The sequence below is a fragment of the Ischnura elegans genome, chromosome X, assembly GCF_921293095.1.
Source record: "Ischnura elegans chromosome X, ioIscEleg1.1, whole genome shotgun sequence".
Lineage (NCBI taxonomy): Eukaryota > Metazoa > Arthropoda > Insecta > Odonata > Coenagrionidae > Ischnura > Ischnura elegans.
In genome coordinates, this window is record NC_060259.1 from 91,780,928 (window position 1) to 91,802,339 (window position 21,412).

General features: G+C 40.2%; 1 protein-coding gene across 1 annotated transcript in view; it reads left to right on the forward strand.

Annotated features, from left to right (window-relative positions):
* The window catches only part of LOC124170904, a 45,818-nt gene that overhangs the window by 12,671 nt on the left and 11,735 nt on the right, over window positions 1–21,412 (forward strand). Inside the window, exon 2 of the mRNA XM_046549950.1 lies at window positions 15,139–16,579. Coding sequence (XP_046405906.1) covers window positions 15,139–16,579 — 1,441 coding nt within the window. The remainder of the gene's footprint in view (window positions 1–15,138; window positions 16,580–21,412) is intronic.

A 21,412-nucleotide genomic window follows, 5' to 3' on the forward strand; every position in this document is an offset into this window, starting at 1 on the left:
ACCACGCGATAAACTGGAATTAATTCAAAATTCCGAGTCCCTCGAAACCTTCCCGAAATAACCACCATGAGAGATATCCTTTCCGCTCATTTTATCCCTAGAGTCAGCCAATTCATTACTCAGCTACAGCTAAGCTTTAACACACTAACACCTCGATCCAATTTTTTCAATAACTCCACTTTTTGTTGAAGGGAGAGAGTTTTCCTCTTTCTCTTGGATCCGATCGCTGCTTCCATGACCAATAGAGATGAAAATCAATCTATTGCAGGGTTATTCACTTAACGACACAAACTGCACAACGCTATCTGATGGCAAACGCCTTGTTACTGAAGCTGAAAAGAACTGACAACGAGACCCACGGAGTTACATTATGTTGCGAGAACTATTTCACGTGACCGACAAGGCGTGTCATTGGGACATTGTGAGTCATTTTTGACCTGCGGCGAATACAATGTCTTTGGGAGAAGGGTGGAGTGGTGCAGTCGACGTTTTCGACCAGTCCGCATGACTCATAGGGAGAGTCTTAGGGCCTCGCGGCGGGGGTCGCCCGCCCAACGACCAACTCGAGAATGCAATGCATGGTGGCCTTTCATTTTTCTCTTGGATTTAATTATCGCAATCTCAGGTTCAACCGCGGGTCATTAGGAAGGGTTAAATATGTTTTGAGAACATCTACTTGTGAAAAGGGATTGCCATATCCAATTAAATTAAAATTAAAGCTCAACCCTAAAAAATGCAGCATCATGACTATTGCGTTAAAAACACAGCCCATCACTTTCAACTACACCATAAATTCATCTCCCTTGACCAGAGTGACGACGATGAAAGATTTGGGCGTTATAACCGACCCCAAACTAAACTACTCCGACCACATTCAGACTGTAAAAAAGAAAGCCATGTCTCTGTTAGGCCTTCTTTACCGCTTCACGGAAATTAAGGATCCCATTGCACTTCACTCCTATTTCTCAACGATTGTCCTTCCCATAGTTTTGTATTGCTCTCCAATTTGGTCCATGTCAGCCCCGACCAACCTAAAATCCCTCGATTGCATCCCCCACTTCTTTGCCAAAATAGTTAGGCATAGAATCCCTCACTTACGCAATATGTCCTCTGATGCTGTATTGTCTTCTCTTTCCTTGTTTAATCTGCAAAATCTCAGACTTAAAACGGACTTCAACTTTCTACACAACATATTGAACTCGACTTTTGACTGCCCTGAACTCCTCTCTCAGTTGAATTTTAGAATACCGACTCGTTCCACCCGCTCGCTCTCCCTACTCCACCTACCGATTCCCAGAATTTCCCTGACCAAGCGCTCACCTTTATATCGCCTCTCCTCCCTTCTAAATTCGCTCCCTCCTTCCATAGATCCTTTTTACCTGCCACGCAAAAAATTCACCGCACAAGCTTTGACCCTTATGTCTGCTAATTGAATGTTATACTTCCCTACTGGTTAATTCTTTGTTTGTTTTTATATTGTTATTGTATTGTGTCTAATTCATGTATGTCATTGTTAAAAGTTTCACTGTAAATTGGCGTCACGGCTGTATGTGAAATTTACTTAAATAAATAAATAAATAAATATTAAAACTACTAAAGGGCTCCCGCGATTGAAGCAACTGGTAATTTCGCTCGTAGATTTTCAAAAAAGGCAAATTTCTGATCGGAAAATAGTGCTTTCACCAGGGAATATGCCAGCTGAAAAAATGTGTTTTAAGCAATACGTTGATTCTCACTGCTGCAAAATGAGCGCATGCAGATTAAAGACGTCGATAGAATTCCTCTTCCTGACGGTCGGAGCTCATTGAGTGAAAAAGAAGGCAATCGTAAGAAAATAAGCAGTTATCATTCATGTTCCTTACAGTTTTATTTTAACTGCAAATCTCCTCGGATTAATTTGAAGTAATTTTGGGCGTGCGGCGCGCACAATGTAAACTTCAATCCACTTTCATCCCTCTACTGAAGTCCGGAAAGTTCGAGGAATATACATGGTACGTTGATTCCGTGAAATCTTTTGCGCGAAATCACTACATCTAGGGATCCCGGATCACGAAATGAAATATTTTACAGAAAATAACGGCAAATTAGTTGACTATATCTCTTGGGATTAGCGAGAAGACAGCCAGGCTCTGAGACGGCGATTTAACCACTTAGATAGCCATATCTTCGGCGATGCAACTTAAAAAATAGAAATTTTGAAAAACTCCGGGAAAACCTTCCGTTGTTTAGATCATTCCGTTAAATAGATTTCCGGATTATCGATCTTCTACTGTATTTTATAATTTTATGTCCAGGCTCGGGGCAACTAAAAACTCATTACTTGCAGACATTTGGAATTACGATCCTTCGGTTTCAACCACATACACACCGCCTCTTCAAGTAATTCTTCAATGAGTCTATACTGCGTCTTTCCTTCTGCTAATATTATATTAATGCTTTTGCTTGAATTGTTGAATTTCATTGAACAAGTAATTTAAAAATGCTAAAAGTTGTTACTTGCAATGGAATAAATAAATATGATGGAACCATTTAAGGAAAAATCAATACGACTGTAAAAAATATAATATTCTGTTCAGATTTCATATGTTATCAATTTATTATTCAGTTTCTGTTAGAAAAAAACACACTACATATGCGCAAAATAATAAATGTTATTGTAAACTGGCTGGTAGTGGTGAACTGGTTCACTGGGACAGCTGAAACGCGTCAAATGATGTGAGGTCGAAGCTCTTCCCAAAAACCGTATGGAAACCGAAGAGCGCCCTTATGACGCGACGACAAGAGATGTGGTGAGGATCAGAAGCAGTGTTGCCGAAAACGTTCTCGACAACGAAACGTGAGGCCATGATGGATAATCGGTGGAGTGATCGCTTTCGACGAGACCACTCCCAAGAGCCCCTCAAAAGACAAATTTATGAGGTTCACTCCTGTTTGGTGTAAAATTGACCTTAAAACTCCAGAAGGGCATAGATGTTACGTTTTCTTTCGGTATTCAACGATAAAGAAAATGATACGATGAATTATTTAACAACCTAAATATTTTCCGATACTATTATTTGTTGTGGCATAATCCTGGAATTTGGAGCCAAATATGGTGATTTTATGGACTTATGGTTTTCTTTAGCGCCTAATTTCCTTATTACTTGAGAAATTTTACCATCCTATAGCTGTTATTCCCAGTGCTTACTTCCACGATAAAAATATTATGTCTATTGGTCGCATGATGTGTGATATCAAACAGTGACTCTTTCAATGCTGCATGTAACTTACCTGCTTTCAAACACTATGCCAAAATGTCAAATTGTACCTCAAATCACTAGTGTTGCCGCTAGACTCGAGACTTTCTCGTCTCGTTTTCGAGAGGAGACTCGAGACGAAGACTCGAGACGAGACCACTTTTGGACGAGACGAGACGATACCATTTCCACGAGACTCTCTCAGTAGTCCCATGCAGGGGTGCAGCTAAGAATTAAGGTGGGGGGTTTAAGTACAACTAATACCGGGGTGTGTGGGGGTATGGAATACCCACCAGGATAAGCGGTAGGTGTGAGATTAATAAATTGCGGAATTTTAAGATAAATGGTTCAAAATGGTGAGTTTTACGGCTTTATGAGGGATATTATATTGATCCTTACACTATTCTATTAGTAATATCAATATAATTAAGTAAAATGGATTAAACTTAAAAATTTCTCTGAGCTCTGGGAGGGGGGGGTTTATCCCCAAAAAAACCCCCTCGCTGCGCCACTGGTCCCATGGGCGCGCACATAGTCCGAATTATTACTGAATATCTCTATACCTCCACATTCCTGCATGCCGCCTCATGAGGCAAGTGGCGGGTGGTGCTAGGAAATTAGTCGTCAATAAATAAAATAAAAATATTATGACGGAAATGCATCATAAATGATAATAACAGATAAGGTCTATTTATATCTAGATTCATAATTTCGGAATAAGTAAAATTATTGACCATTTTTCCTTGGCATCAAACCATTTCAGTCGTCTTTGAAAATTCCCATGCGCAATCACACTGTCAGAATGCTTTAATCAAGTGCTAATGAGTACTTTGTGTTGGTTACAACTTTTTGTTGTGCTCTAAGTCAAATTGTGATATTATATACGCTGCCGAAGAAATAATGAAGGCCACACGCCGTTTAAATAAGTGACTTATACCATTCAGTCACCCAGTGCTTCAACTCGAGGGTTAATTTGATTAGTTGACGGTGGAGCATACAACCGTAAGAATTTCACGTATTCACGGTTTGGGGCTGGTTCCTTTCCCTGAGCTACCTAGCAATTCTAACATTCTTTTAGGGGAGCTTCAACGGTCATCGCGAAAAAAGCTCACAGCGAAATAAGAAAGCTTTATCCCTAAAACTATCTTCTTCCGTTAAGATGAAGTAAATATTACGTTTTTCTTAAGTATTAAATTTAAAATTCAATTCCATAATAATTTCTCGATAAATTTTATCTAACTGTAAAAAAGAATTTTTGCCGAAAAGTCAATTTCTGAATGCATAAGTGTGACTTCTGGAGTGTTAACCCCTCATCGTCGTCATGCTCACCCAGTACGCTCTCTGATCTTCTTTATCTAAAACATTTAGATATTGTATTCGTTGTCACATATTGTACTTTAAATTAAAAGAAATTACTCTATTTTTCGAAGGTATGTTTTTTCTTCCCCATAAACTATTCATAGTGATTTAATGTCTTCAAGTTCTTTTGTCGATGAAATTCTATTTTAAACCGGCGAGTTAATGAATTTGGTCTTAAAAATGTTCGTCTTTTTTCAATTGTATTTCCATTTTTCCATGTTGAAAAAATCTGCCTATACTGCTTGTGAGACGTCAGGAAGGGTCAGCTCCTTTAGCATAAGATACGACATCTTCCTTATTACATCTCTATCCTCCTCCTGATATTCCCTAATGTGTCATCACCTCGAGCCCCAAGTGTGTCTGGTTAGCCTCGTTAGTCCTAAGCGAAGGGGCCATGTGCTTCACTCTGCATTTCTTTGTTCCTCCTCTCGTGGACAGAAATCAATGAAGATAAGAGTCCTTCTAAACAATCAGCGTGCACTAGGTGATGAAGAAAATTCAGTTAACATACGCTGAAATTGACGAAATGCAGCTGAAACACTGCTACATCAAGGACGCAGTGGACAATTTCACAGGAATTGACATTTGACGTAAATGGACAATTTTTATAGTTCTCCTGCTCTTTCAAAAGTCTACTGAAAAGTGAATACTAGACTGAATGTGTTAAGACGTTGAGATTGAACCGAAAGGATGTCCCAAAATATGTGAAGGAGAAGAAACTTCAGAGGGACGAAATATATGGAAAAATGTTATGGGCCTGATTTTGTTCTCGAATGGAGAGAAAAAAAAATGTATTTACGATCTCCGCATTACACAATGACGAAATGGGAATACTATTAACAGGCAAAAAAGAGACTCAGAAGTCCGTTTGTTTGTTAGATCATAATAAATGCATGGGTAGGGTGGATCTCAAGTAGCTGTTATTGAATTCGTACCCAATGGAAAGAAAACTTCAATAAAATAATTATTTAGGAGACTATGAATGTCCTAAATTCATACTTATATTAAAACATACGTCCCTAATTTTTCCCAGGGAAAACATGAATAAAAAGCTGGCCATCTTATCATTTCGCGTGCAGCTGGTAAGGGAATATTTTTGAAATATGCAGCTCCATACGGGCAGTTTGTACAAGGCTGTCACTCAATAGACAATTTAGAAACAAGATTCACTGAAAGACATTTCCTAAGAAGAATTCCTGCAGCTGGGAAGAAGTCAAAACACCAAAAGTGGTGTGTAGTTTGTGGCAAGCATGGCAATAGAAGAAACAGCGTGTACTGGTGTGAACAATTTGCAGTGGGCTTGAATTGCTTCGAAACATGTCTCACAAAGCAGAATCACTAAGGTAAAATCTATTGAATATTTCCATTTTGACGTTTAAAACAAACAGAACGTAAGTAGCTATATGAAATGATACGGTAATAATAGAAGAAAGTAAAAAAATGTGTGAAGTCACGAAATGGATGGTTTGATGCGTGACTTGGTGAAATTTCTATATTTATAATAAAAAACTTAAGAAAGTTTTTTAAATTTAAAATGGTGAAAAAATTTTCACCTTTTTAAATTTAAAATGGTGAAAAAATTTTCAAAGCTTTTTATTTTAAAAGTTGAAGTCATGAAGTCATTTTACAAAGGCGAAACGGGTAATCCTATCTAAAATATCCAATCCAATGTAATTTTTTTCAACATTTTAAATAAAAACCTTCAGAAAATTTTTTATTTAAAATGGTGAAAAAATTTACAAAGCTTTTCATTAAAAAAGGTAAAGTCATGAATTTTCACGCAGGCGAAACGAATAATCCTATCGAAAATATCCAGTCGATTATGACATTTTTAACCTTTTATCACTAAACTATATCATGTAATTATTTCAAATTAATGCATGGCATGTTAAAGATCTCGCTGGTTAATGGAAACAAAATTTAAAATTTTGAAAACTGAAAACTTATCCATTGTGTTCAGATAACCAGATGCATAAAACAATATATATTTGCTAAAATTGCTTGAAAAATTATCATATAGTAACACAATATTTTATCAAGTTTACAAAATTTTTCAACGATACTGATCGCATATCATGAAAGCTATTAAGTATTGAAAGACAGCATGCCAAAAAGGCGAAGTCATTGAAATTTCATCCGGCGCTGGGATGGGATATACTTAAATGCTTGCCGCGCTTGAGAGGTTATACGCTGATTATATTTCCTTGTTTCCTGCGACAATAACCTTGGAAAATTTATCCAGCAAAAATTGGACTAAAAATATGTTGGATTATACTTGCATATGAGTAATGTATCACCCAGCGGCACTTGCAACCCTGCTTATACTTTGCATTCTAGGAAAAAAATGATTGCGCAATTTCGAATTTCGCAGAGCAAATCACCTCGGCAGAAAGACGTATGATAGTTGAAATAACTAGGTACCTCTTCCTGCATGGTGTATCTTTCGAGGTTACTGAGAGTATTTAGCATAATGTCGGTAAATTGTGTTGAGGATGTTACAATAAAAAAAGGATAACTACAATTTGCTTTCCTTTGGATTTAATTTCTTTAATTTGCCTTTATTTTGCTAACCAAAAATCCATTTAATCAAAAAGTCCATTACTGCATCCTCTGACCGACTTTATTCATCAGTTACTCATTCTAACTCTATTCGTCATATTTTCTCCAGAAATATGTAGGCGGCAGGTAACCTTATTTCAGATAGTAAACAATTCCTGAAAGAAAAATCATTCGCCCTGACCGGGATTCGAACCCGGATCCCTCGATTTGTGGCCTAGTCCTTTTGCTTAAATGGCTAAGGTCAAATAAAAAACTTATGCTCATTAACTTTTCGAAATCTTAAAATTATTTTTACAACGTTATTAAACCGAAAATTATCTCTTATACCAATCAAATTATCATTGCGATTATTTTATTTAACCTTCTGTGGATTTTTCTACAGTAAATTTTTGTCTACATTCCCTTGTTAGAAATTTTATGTTTTGTGTTACTAGTTTATTCATTGAGTATCAATAAAATAATGATTTTAGCAGCAGTTTGATGTAATAGGTATCCAGATTAATATACATATATTTAAAATTTATATTAAGGGCTTTCCTATTTAGAGTTTACCGTTTCAGGGATTACGTACGCAAAGGAAACGGCATCATGTGGTGCTTAAGTTATTTTGGGGAAAAAAGGGGATACGAGAGTTTCGCCCGAGACTCGAGACCGAGACGAGACTGGGGTTCACGAGATGAGACTCGAAACGATACCCGAGTTCGGAAAACGAGACTGAGACGAGACTGGCTCAAGTCCCGTCTCGTCTCTCGGCAACACCTCATATCACCTCGGCGAGAGGATGGATGACAAGTGAAATCACAATTTACCTCTTTCTAAATGGTAGAGTTTCGATGATTACTGAAGACACCGATAATGATATCCTTGAGTGAAGGCACGCAAGGAACGAACGTTCTGACGATTTGATTGAACGAGGCAGTTAAGCCGCAAACGGTCTTATTTGTGCGTGGCTAAAATCTTATTGAAGCGATAAGAGCGTTCATTAAGATAAGGCTTTCCTGGCGAACGATATGGATGAAAGCTTCGCGTGATTCCCAACAATTGAGATGTTCTATCAGAACCGACGTTAATTCTGCCATCGTCCTCAGGGCGTTGAGTGCTAGGTCAAGATTTGCCCGCGTTTATATATCTTCCGGCCATGGGGACAGCCGTATATGGCTGGCAGTCGTCTATCTCGTCAATGTTGTTTCCATCCCACATACTTATACCTATGTCCCACATACCTATGTACAGTCACTTTCAAACGTTTTAGAACAAAATTTGTGGCGCCACTTCTGCTTCTAGAGAAATTGCCGTTTCCTTTTTTTTCCTTGGTCACTCGCCAAAAATATTTCGTTTACGCATGAAGATATATGATCTCAGACGGAAATTTCACTTGCCAATTTATCACTGTATTTCGATTTATATAGGAATTAATGATTATTTCGTGAGCATTTACTGCGCAGGGTGGGCTGAAATCGAAAAGAGCAGGCCAAAAATTGCAGTAGTATTAAGTACTGTTAAATTAATGAAACTTTTTGCAATTTGTGGATTGAAAAGATGAAATGAAACTTATTTAGAATTCTGCAGTCCACAACATTGTTTAGAAAGGCAATAACAATTAAAAATGAGAAAAATGGAATCATGGATGCGGGATGCGCACTTGCCAGGGGCAAGTAGAAATATTGCTACGGGAACATTTGGGGAAAGATAGAATTTCATCTATTATTAACAATGTTAAAGCTGTGAAATAGCTGCGCATAAGGTGAATGATGATTAAATATTGGTATTAGGTCTTTAAATCTTAGTCATTGAAGCGTAATAATATAAAACTATACCATTAACAAATATTTTTATTGCTATTTGCTCAAAAACTGAGGCATACCACTTTAATTGCTATTCTGAGTCAGAAGATGAAGACTACTCATATTCCAAAACATTTTATTCTTACACAGGAATATTTTTCACCTCCTCTGGTAATTTTGGTATAAGGGAACCATCGCAAAACAAAAAATAAAAGGATCTGATTTAAGCAGAAGCCTATTGAAAAAGTCATGGTTTATGACAATCCTAGACACTTTCCTGGTACGTTTTCACGATATCTTTTCATACACTTCTGTCAGGCTTCCAATGCCTCATTGGAAAGCTGTTCAATTGGAAGAATTGCATTTTTAACAACTCCCGCTCCATGTATTAAAATTTTGTGAATAGTTGGTGGCATATGATACTATGGATAAAGGTCTACCTCAAGCTCAGCTGTTTTAGACAGTGAGCTGAGAAAACCGTATCATTTACTCGAAATCAAGCCGATACAGCTCTCAAAATTACTGAGAAGCGGGTAATTAGGTTCTCCAAAATTCCTGGAAGAGGATTGTACATGGCGCTCTATTAGAATTGTCAATTGCTAATAGTTTACCTACTCGAGTATTGATAATATCCAAACTGATGATTTAAAAAAAACCCAATAAGTTGACGAAATTATTTCCCTGATGTAAAAATACTATTACACTTCCAATTTATTTTAAAGAATTTTATAATTAATATAAACTTAACACCATTTTCAGTTTTAACTTCCAATTGCCAACGTTAGAATATTTCTGGGAATTAAATGCTTTATATATCTCTAATCATATCGCTATAAGGAACTGTTTGAATTTACCTGAAATTTCAGCTGTTAGCGGGTCACTTTCGTTGCGTCCATAACAGGGCAACTATACTGTGAACGTCCTTCGGCACAAACTTCAAAAAGGTATTGAAGGGTGTCTGATATTGAGTGTTTGGCAAAAAATGTGCGAGCAAATCGCATAGACGGCATATTTTGGTTTTTAGAATAGAAACATTTGCACGTATCCATATTAAAATAACGAATCTGGGTGCATAAAGGGATATCCTCCGAGGACAAAGGCTTTAGTAAGTATGTTTCGTATTTCCGTTGAAACGTTTATTTTAACATTTTTCCATAAAACTGCTAGATAGTGAAGGATTCAAAGAAATGAGGAGCCTTTGGAAAAAATCTTCCACTCCAGATAAACGCAAAATACTTTACGTGTGGTGCGCTCGTATTCTTCAAATGTCTTTGTGGCGAGATTCGAAAGAGCACCGTGGGCGGCAGGTACTACCACGGGCAAAAATCCACCAATAGGGAAGCAGTCTCTGAGTAGTGCACGCTGAAATTGCCGTAATCCATCTCAAGTCCAGATGAGAGAGCTTTTAACTCTGTGTCAAACCATGAGATGAGTTCCTCGTTAATGCCTATTTGAAAAAGATATCAATCCTCACCAAATAATTCTTCCAAAAAATCTAAATACCTATTCATCTAAAATGTTGGAATCAATGAATAAAAGTACATACATTATGGGTATTTGATGGTGAACATACAGGTAATTTCTGATGCAGGCTTAGGATCATAAAAAATGTCGGGAAGTGTTCGTTCATTAGTCGTGCCTTGACCAACCTTTGGAATATCAATGGAAAGCCCCATTTTCTTCTTCCGATTTATGGAAATATGCATTAAAAAGTATTTTTTCAGGACATTCTTCAAACCTTCCTTCATCCTAGAGAGAAGATATTGAAAGGTTAATTTAACTTTTTGAAAGCAGTGAGATAATTATCTTGAAAACATACATTTTTATCATTCCGAGATATCCTTCAATAGAGATAGTTTGGCCTCAACACTAAAATTTCACGCTAGAGCGAAAATGAACCTTGGGCTACTTCAAAGAAATCGTTCATGCAGATTTCGTAGAAAAGCGATCTTCAAAAGTGCAAAAACTCCTTCAGAGAACGAGGGTATAAAGCAATTAGCGACATTGGCACTGTCCGGCAGCTAACCGGCTGTTTACCTGTGCCAGTGCGTGGTCAGAGAGTGCGCAAGCTCTCATGCCCTCGAATTGTTCACTATCGGTATTTGGACGGCCGACATTTTACCGGCCGTCCAAAATCGGCGTGTGTTCAAGGGCCCTTTGACCTTTATTGTTTATATTATTGAAGTTATTTAAACAATTCAATGTCCCCATATTATTTCCTGAGGCAGTAGCGTTGTTGCATGCGGGATATGACCACTCACTTTTTTCATCCGGTTGTTCATTCTCCTTTACTTGTGCACACTTGAAATGGTTCCACCTATCACAATTGTCGCACAAAATTCCATTTCTTGCAATATTGTTACACTTAATGCAATTAATGTCACAAATAACACGATTTTTATCGGTACATAAACAGACACGTCATCACTAGTGGGCGCCATTTCTAATTCCTAATCTAATTCTAATTCTAATTCAAGGAGTGACGAAAAACATGTCTTCCAGCATGCTCCCATTCGTCATACTGATACTATATGTTTTCACGACGTTGCATTTTGTTACACTTTCAGTGTAAAGAAACAGGTGTTTCCATGTAATTTAATTTTTTTGTAATTTAATTTGGAATCATCGCGAATATTATCGAGCGGACCGTGTTGTAGTCATTTCTTTCATGTGATTTCAATCCGTCTTTTGGTCTCTCAAACCAAGAATTATAGATGATTAAGTATCGTATGGAATGATAGCATTGATATGAATGTGGAAAGGAGAAATACGAAAGAGAAGGCTGGAAATCCAGGCTGAGAAAATCAGTTGAAAAATACCAGCCCCTTCTTTTAGCCATTCATGTCCGTAAAACAGCCAAAAATGCCAAAATTTCTCAACTTTGAATGCGATGCGGCACGTCTTCCCGTTATCCAATTGCAATACTATTTCACAGGACGTATTTTCACACAAATTGGCATAAAATGAGGGGGTGTCCCGAAAGAAATTCGAAAAATGGAAAAATAAGGACCAACCTACTGAGGAACTACTGGACTCAATTTGAACGGAGTGCTGTGTGTGCTGATAGTTCTTACAACAGTAATATATGGCGTTCACCACGCGTTACTTTACTCGTCAACGCCCCAAACACACCAAGATAATTTTTCGCTGAGTATTTGATTGAATGTTTCCCGGATCGTCTTCCTCTGTGGCGGTCGTGAGAGTAGTTAAGATGAGGGAGAGGATAAGTGAGATTTCCTTCGCAGCGAGAACAGACGCCGGCGTTGTCTCCTCGAAATAGCATGCCCTCAGCCGGCTGGTGCAAATGGCGGCCCATCCAAGTGACTGACACACTCGTGTCCCAAAAATTCCGTGGCCGCCACAGCTGCACCCCTATCATCGAAATCGGAAGGGATCTGAAGAACTAGATCGGCTCTTTGAAGGCCATTTTCCGAGCGAAGCCAACACTAGGTCAACTTCCCACCCCCATTTTACTGTTCGTAAGTGTATCAGTGAAACTCATCAACAGCTGGAAAGTAATGGATAGTTTGGGAGGTGGTGAGAAAACAGACCGCATACAGTGTCGAAACTTCGATTTCCCAGACTATTCTGCAGTGAGCAAATATTCGGTTTGATTTTCACGCATCGTCATCATCATCATCATCATTCGTCAACAATCCTAAGATTGGTTTGACACAGCTATCCTCTCTCCTATCCGCTAGCCTTTTCAAAGCGACATATTTCTTCTCTTTCACATCCTTCATAGCCTGTCCTATGTAACTCATTCGGGGACGTCCCTTGCCCTTCTTCCCTTCCACCGGTCCTTCTACGATTGTCTTCATCAGGCCATCATGCCTCATTATGTGGCCAACTAAGTTGTCCCGTCTTCTGCTTAAGGTTTTTAGGAGGCTTCTCTTTTCTCCCACTCTTCTTAGCACTTCCTCGTTACCTACACGGTCGATCCATTTTATCTTCATCACTCTTCGGTAGCACCACATTTCGAATGCTTCAACTCTCGCCTTCTCTGTTGCTGTCAACGTGCAGGCCTCGCTTCAATAGAGAAACATACTCCTAATGTAGCATCTGATGAATTGTTTCCTTACTTCTATGCTTGCATTCTCAGCGGTAAGAAGATTCTTCTTTTTGTAGAAAGCCCTCTTCGCCTGCGCTATTCTACTGACTATATCTTTCTTGCTTCGTCCATCGTTGGTAATTCGGCTTCCCAGGCAAGAAAACTCTTTCACCTCTTCAAGCGTATACTTTCCTAGGTTATTATTTGTCTTAGCCTTCTCTCTTTTGCTGCAAACCAATATCTTAGTCTTCTTTTTGTTGATTTGAGCTGATATCTGATCATTGTCCTATTTACATATTTGTCGAAGTCTTCTTCAAGTCCTTTTCTGTCTCGCCTACGACTGCTATGTCGTCAACAAATCGCAGCATACTAATTTGTTCTCCGTGGGTATTGACTTCATTGATAGCTTTTTCAATGCAAACATTAAAAATGATGGGGGAAAATGCACACCATTGTCTCACCCCTTTTCAATTCTTGCTTCTGCACAGTTGGGTCCACATTTGGCCACAGCTACTTGGTTTTCATCCGTACTATGAACAATTCTATAATCATTGTAGAGAACTCTGATTTCTTTCAGAATTCTAAGCATTAAATTCCATTCTTGGTTATCAAATGCCTTCTCTAAATCGAAAAATGCAAAGAAAGTCAGTTGTACTTCTCCATTCTCTTCTCTATGTGCAGCCTAAGAGTCAAAATTGCATCTTTTGTACCCTTGCTTTTCCTAAATCCGAATTGGTCCTCATCCAGGAATTCTTCTGCTCTTCGTTCTATTATCCTGTAAATGATTCTTGTCAGAATCTTCGACGCATGTGTCGTCAGGCTTATGGTCCTAAAGTCTCCGCACTTCTCTACTCTCTTCTTTTTTGGTGTGGGAATGATGATGCCATTATCGAAGTCACTAGGTTAATCTCCTGATAAGTACATGTCGCTGATAGTTTTATACAGTTTAGTTAAGACTTTTTCCTGCAATTTTGATCAGCTCTGCTGGAATGTCATCTATACCTGGGCCCTTATTCTTTCGCAGGTATCTTATTGCAGCATCGAATTCCGATCTTAAGATGCTCGCTCCCATTTCATCCTTTTCTACTTCACTTTCCTCTGCGATAATTTTTTAGCTAACTTAGCTTCCGTTGTATAATTCCTCCAAGTATTCCTTCCATCTCTCGGCTTTTTCTTCGTTTTGGATATAAATATTTCCATACTTGTCCCTTTTGGCATTAAATCTTGTGCTTCGTTCCTCGAAACGGTTCTTCACTATTCTATAGGCCTCTTCGACTTTCCCTTGCACGAGGTTATTTTGCACGTCCTCGCATATGCTCCTCAACCACACTTCTATAGCTTTCCTCGCTGCGCGGCAAATCTCATTCCTTATTTTCTTGTAGCAAGCCCATCCTTCATCAGTATCCGCATTCTAATACTTTCACCGTTCTTCAATGAGGACTAGGAAATCATACGTGTTCCATGCCTTTTTATCGAAACATTTTCTTCTCCCTAGAATTCAGAAAAATATCACTCACAGTTTTCCATAATACTACATTTTTAAGTAAAAAAATAGCAAATACCCCGCCATGCGTTTCTGAGCGGAAAATGATCGCTTCAGTTGATAATAATGTAGAGAAAAATAGAGAAATAACATTTTCATCTCAAACAATGGAACACTTTCACATTAAATGATATAAAAAGGGGCATGGAAAGCTCAAAAGCTCATGCATGCATCACTCAAGATTGGATATATCTGCCATTTTGTACGAGTACAGCAAAAGTAAGGAGTTAAATTAATTTCCAATTTTAAGAGACAATATGGGCCATTGAAGCGTTTTATCTCTGTGGCTTGCTAAGAAAAATGAAAAAAAAACGCGATTAATATACGATCGGCTTAAAAATAGCCTCTTCACATCTTGAGCTTGATAAATAGGGATTAAAAAATGCCTCACAGTTGTATTGCGGTTTACGTGGTCCATTCAGAGACTAAGGGTGCCAACTAAGGGCATCAAATACTCCATAAAAATTCAAATCCGTTTTCTAGTGCACACTCAGATATACGCGCTGGAGGAGAGTGGGAATACCATGGCAAGGGGCATTTTTGGGGATATCTCGGTCTTTGACTCTCCCATGCTCTGCAATCATGCTTCTGATTGTTTGGTTTCAGAAATCCGGGAGGAGGAAGAAGGAGAGGAAGGGGAGGGACAACATGGCGAACGGCGAAGCGGGCGGCAATAAGGGCGACGGGAGTCCAGCATCGGCCAAGGGGAAATCTGAGGAGCAAGACAAGAAGCCGTTCGAAATCAAATTATCTGACGTAATGGGTAGATATTTGGTGGCTAAGAAAGACTTCAAAGCGGCGGAAACGATTCTGGACGAGGAGGCCGTGGTGGTGGGGCCTTGCCAAGGGTCCAAGCCCCTCTGCCTCGTGTGCTACCGCCCGCTCACGGCCATCGCCAACAACCCACCACCCACAGTCTCGCATTGCACGCGATGCCAGTGGCCACTTTGCAGCGTCGACTCGTGCGTCAAGGCGCGTGAGCAGCCCGGAGCGGAGCACGACCACAGCCTAGAATGCAAAGTGTTTGCGGCGGCGGGGAGGAGGGCAATCCAGGACCCGCTCAAGGAGCACGCCCTCTACGAAGCCATAGTCCCCCTCAGGTGCCTCCTATGCCGGGAGTCGAAGCCTCAGCGGTGGAAAATCATTTCGGAGATGGAATCACACGACTCCATACGGAAAACGCAACCTCTCATCTGGGATAATAACCAAGAGAAAGTTGTGGACGTGATACGGGGCCCTTGGGGCCTCGGCGACAAGTTCTCGGAGGAGGACATCCACACAGTATGCGGGGCACTGGAGGTGAACGCTTTCGAAATAGGACGCAACGGGTCCTCATTGAGAGCGCTTTTCGGGCCGTATGCCTACCTCATAGCGCACGACTGTGTTCCAAATACAAGCCACGTCGATGAGTTCGAACCGCTTTCGAAGCGGAAGAAAATGGCGGGTGATCAGAGCGGAGAGATCGGGACGTTCCGGATGAAAGTCCGGTGTTCGACGCCCATTGCGAGGGGGGAGGCGTTATTCTTGAGCTACGCGCACACTCTGCAGGGGACGGTGGCCCGTCGGCAGCATTTGCGCCTCAGCAAGTTCTTCTCGTGCACGTGCCGCCGCTGCCAGGATGCGACGGAGCTGGGAACGTATTTGAGCGCGCTGCGGTGCCCCGCATGCGAGAGGGCCGGGTCGCAGGGGCGAGTGCTGCCCAGGGAGCCACTGGACGAGGCCTCGGAATGGCAGTGCGACGCGTGTCAGAGGTACTCCGTGGGCGCGCCATCTGTCGCAGCCATTGTGGAGCGCATCACCGCCGAATCCGAGTCCCTTTCCTCCGTCGAGGCGTACGAAACGTTCCTGCAACGCTACAGCAACGTTCTCCACCCAACACACTACTTAGCCATTGGGGCCAAACACTCACTGAGCCAGATTTACGGGAAGGTTTCTGGCTACACGATTCATGAAATGCCAAGATCGCTGCTCGAGAGGAAAAGGGACATTTGTAGGGAGTTATTGACTGTATTCGACGTGGTCGAACCAGGAAAATCAAGATTACGTGGTAAGTAACGGGGGGATATGGAGAGGTAATTTATTATACTCTGTTTAAGAAGTATGTGCACTTGATCAGTTTTATTTCTTTCGTATCTAAATCAAAATAAATCTGCCTGGAATACCCCTGACAAATGAATGTAGAAAATAACAGAAGGCAAAATTAAAAGAGGCGATGACCTGTGCAGAATAATACTTCAATAAGTCACCTTAAAAGCATACCTGAGGAAGACTGGGGTGGAAAGGAGTCCTTTGCCAAAGCATTCTTTGACTTAGGAAGTGCATGGTGTGAGCACGACTCTTATGCAATCGAAGAACTTCAAGAGAGACGTCAAGAAATCGATAATACTTCGCGGAATAAAATCAGTGACACTTGTCAGACTTCCCCCTCCAAAAGTCACCCCTTCGGCTGAAACACCCACTATCCCTTCCCATTATTACACCCATTTATTGAGTCTTCACAGGGTCCTCAAGTCGCCCTTCTAATTTACAACCTCCACCGACGAGGTTGTCGCTACTTTCATTCATTCAAGTGGCGGAGAGCTAACACCTCACAAACGATGCTTCCAAATATGAATTCAGCATCAATTTTCCGTTAAGGAAATACGGAAAAGTTTCTCTCAATTTGGATGACATCCTCAGATCGTATTTTTTGCCTGTGTCAAATCCGCATGGCTGGACAGAAAGGCTTCTCGCGACATGGGAGCGAGTAGACTAGCGTCTAATAACTGGTGATACAAGCGTTCGCGATTATGAGATTACCCCCAGACAGAGTTACCTACCATGTCTTTGTTTTATACTGAAGAAAAATATTTGTTAGTAACAAAAGACCAATATTTTGGGAATTATAATTCAAAGTATTTCCTGCGTGGAGGTAGAGAGAGGGAATTTCCTCTCGTAGGTACCACGAAGATTTGTGATCAAGGATTCTTCGTTGACTGAAAAAGAGGCAAATTAAAGAAAGAATCCGAAGAGACGCAACTTTTAATTGCTCTCATGCCACGAAGATTTGTGGCCAGTGCCTCTTGGGAAACTTAAAGAGAAAGAAAGAATACACTCAACTTGTAACACTTCCGAGGGCCTCTTTCCTCTACCATAATTATCAATGAATTCATTCCACCAGTATGGTCCCAGGGTATACGGCGATCCTTAGTTCCAATCGATAGTAATACATATTTGACGGGAAGGTTGCCCTTATCCTTCTTTGAAATCTTCTTGCGCTGCGCTGGTTTTTAGATTTCTATTCGACTACTTTTTCGCTTTCAGCCGAACGACTCTCTTAATCTCAATAACTTTGCTTGGAATAGCCTCACTGGTGCTTCGTTTCTCCTTTCTCAATGAGCAAAGGCAGTTCCTTAGAGATCTGCACAACGGTTACTATAGCTACGGGACCAAATCGATATCCGTATCACCAATGCTTCAGCCTTCACTTGAATTATTATAAAATTCTATATCTGCCGGGAATATCCTCGATGCTTCTTAAACCTATCATTCTACGACTCACAGCTGCCTCTGAGAGCACTCGCTACAAGCTTGTACCGTCTAATTCAAAAGTATTGCATCGAATGGAGCGGCGCCGAGTTTTCTTAAAGCATCCACGGGAACGAACCAGTCTTCTGGTGCCACTAAGTGGTGCCACTGGTGATACGAAGTGGCTTTGTTTGCTGTGTTGTTACGGCGGATATTATATATTTTACGTACGCTATTCCTCATAAAAACTAAAGGATTAATTGTGAGAAAATATACTTCGACAGATCGGCCAATTTACGAGAGAAAGTAAATTAAAGTTCTGGAGGTGGATTTATTACCTAGCATGAGCTGCACAGTCTATGTGATGATAAGTATTACAGATATCCCACATAAATTTCCCTCTAATGATATTGTAATAAAAATACTGTGGGAGGTGGGAATATTGTTCAAATTTCCCTCCAACTTGCACTATAGAAAATACCAAAAACTCCGAATTTCCGAACTGCGGCGAAAGCGTCGCCCGCGTCGCTCCATTAGATGCATTACTTTTGAATTCGATTGTACGTGGGACGTGTTTTTCAACCTCCGATGGGTAATTAAAGGAAGACCAGCACGCATTAAGGAATGAATTTATTACCAAAATTTATGTGGGGGAATGAGGTGAAAGAGTACGCATCTAACAAACAATTATAAATAATTATGCATTCAGGTGCTAATAAAAAAATTATTTTTACACTATTTGTTTGCAGTTACGTGTAATACAATACTTATCTTCCATTGCTGTAGAAAAAATAAAGAACTGCCGTTATTCATAAAAATGTAAGGGAAAAACAAATAGGAATCTTGCCCCTCATGTGGGGCAAGTGTCCTTCTCTTTTGGGGCAATAGTCCTAACCACAGTTTTGGCATGTGTACTTTCCCTTTCCAGAAGATGAGGTGCAAGGTTCTTTCCTCCATGTTTTAAATTCATTACACACTATACAATCAACAATTGGTGGATATGAGCACAATTTCCCACAAACTCTACAGTGAAAATCAGTTTTTCCGATGAAGTTAATGCCCAGTTTGCCGTCCACTAACCGCCATGGCGGTTAGCATCGTAACCCTTAATGTTATATTTAGATACCTTCCTGTACAGTTTCTTAGTGCAGGGGAACTCGTAAGAATGTCAGAGTTTTGCTTTGAGTTTATGCGCCGCGAATGCCGTATGCAATGATTTTAGATGTAGTCTAATGCTCTCAGGAGAGACATTCGGCTGTATTATACATATCTATGAATGAAACGCACCGAAAATTCTGAGAGTAAGCAATATTTACGCCGACATAATAGGGTAGTTTCCTTTATTAAAGAAATCAGAAAAATCAAAGAAGGCATTGACTGCGATTCGTTACCCACCATTAGTGTATCCATAATATACAAATTGTTTAGTTTTAAAAATCGCAGTTTAGACGAATGTTAATTATCAATTTTAGCCATATTTGAAAAAGGCCAGATTGGCGCCCATGCGACTCCACGTGACGTAACAGGGCCCTATATTCTATACGAGTAATTTGGAGTTTTACATCGTCTGAGATTACCAATGCATGCATGAGGCACAGAGCTCGGGGAAACATTTCTTAATAATCACCTATTAAAATTGCCTAAGGTTGGAAAGTTTCCTTCGTTTGATAGGGTATTAATAATCCTTAATTAAGCCAAGCTCTACCTGCTAGCTGAGTACTCCGCTACCTGCTAGCAGCCTGCATCGTAGCGGTGCTCATAGCCACGCACCAAGGTGGCCTCACACGGCGGCAGGCGGAACCAGAATGACGTCACACGGGCTTTTCCTAGCATTCATACTTAGCCGTCGCGTTTTCGTGCGCTTGAAAATTTTGACTTTTCATTTAATCGCGAAAAATAGATATTGTCATTTAAAAATCTAAAAGCGTGAAATACATACTCCAGGAGTAATAATCTCTCGATTTAGACAATAAAAAATGATAGGAAACCACCCTATTCATCAATTTCTATACCAGCTGCAATAGCACGCACGAATTCTCCTTTGTTCCTCCTCAGTGTAGCTACTTTCAAAATGTGTTCTCCAAATTCTTTCCGTTAGGTTCTTCTCCTTAAGTACCGCATATTATTTCAATACATTTATCAACAAAATACACGTCATATGTATTACAGAAACTATCAGGTTATATATAAAGCAATGGAATAAATTGGGGCAGGAGTCAGCGCCCGTGGGGAAAGAGTCCTCATGCGGACACTTGCCCTAGGACTCTTGCCCCAACGGCACTTGCTACACCTAATACGCCATTGCACAACCACATGGTGAGCGGCGATCTGCGAACTGCATCCATTTTCGAGGCAAATAATGCATAAATAGGATCGCTAGACAAATATAGTAGTGAAACAAATGCCTGAAGAACAGATAAGAACTACGAGGTGGTACAATTTAGATAAAAGTCGCGTAAAAATGAAAATTAAGTAAAACTCATGTTCTTTCGTTCGTTGTCTTCCACTGAAAGCACCCCTCTGCTACATTCGGTCACGTAAATGAAACCTTTTGACTCCAAGTGGCATCATCCCGGTATTTAGAGAAATATTTCGGAAAAGGAATCTTGCCCCATGCGGACTCTTGCCCCTCCCTACTCTACTTATGCTTACGTTTCGATATAGTCGCCGTAAAGATTAGGCACTCATCATATCTGTGAACAAGCTTTTCATTTCCCTCTTCATAAAGTGTAGTCGCCAACGAACTGAAATAAGCTTTCACGTTGTCTTGAAGCTCCTCGTTAGTTTCGAACCCCCGCCCGCCGAGCCATTTCTTGAGACCAGGAAAATGGTGAAAGCCGCTCGGTGGTAAGTCAGGACTTTATGGTGGGTGATCAAAAACATCCCATTGAAATTGATGAAGGATTTGTTGGGTTGCAGCAGCGCCGTGAGGACGGGCTTTGTCGTGGATGAGAACAATGCCTGAAGTCAATATGGCTCTTCTTTTGTTTTGAATTGCTCCTCGCAAACGTTTCACAGTTTCAAAATAAGCAGCTGCATTAATTGTGGTCCCTTGTGGCATGAACTCAACAAGCAGAACGCGTTTTACATCCCAAAAGACGGTAGCGATTATCTTTCGATTATTAAAGGTTTGTTTGAATTTTATTGGTCCCTTGGGCGAAAGTGAGTGCATCCATTTTTGTGATTGTGGTTTTTTTTCGGGAGTACCATATTGAATCCAAGTTTCATCTCTGGTTACAATTGATTTAAGGAAATCCTTTCCTCTTTTGTAATAACGCTCAAGAAATGACAAGGCTGAAGCCATTCGACGAATTTTTTGGATGTCAGTCAGTTTTTTCGGAACCCAGCGGGCACAAATTTTTCTGTTGTCCAA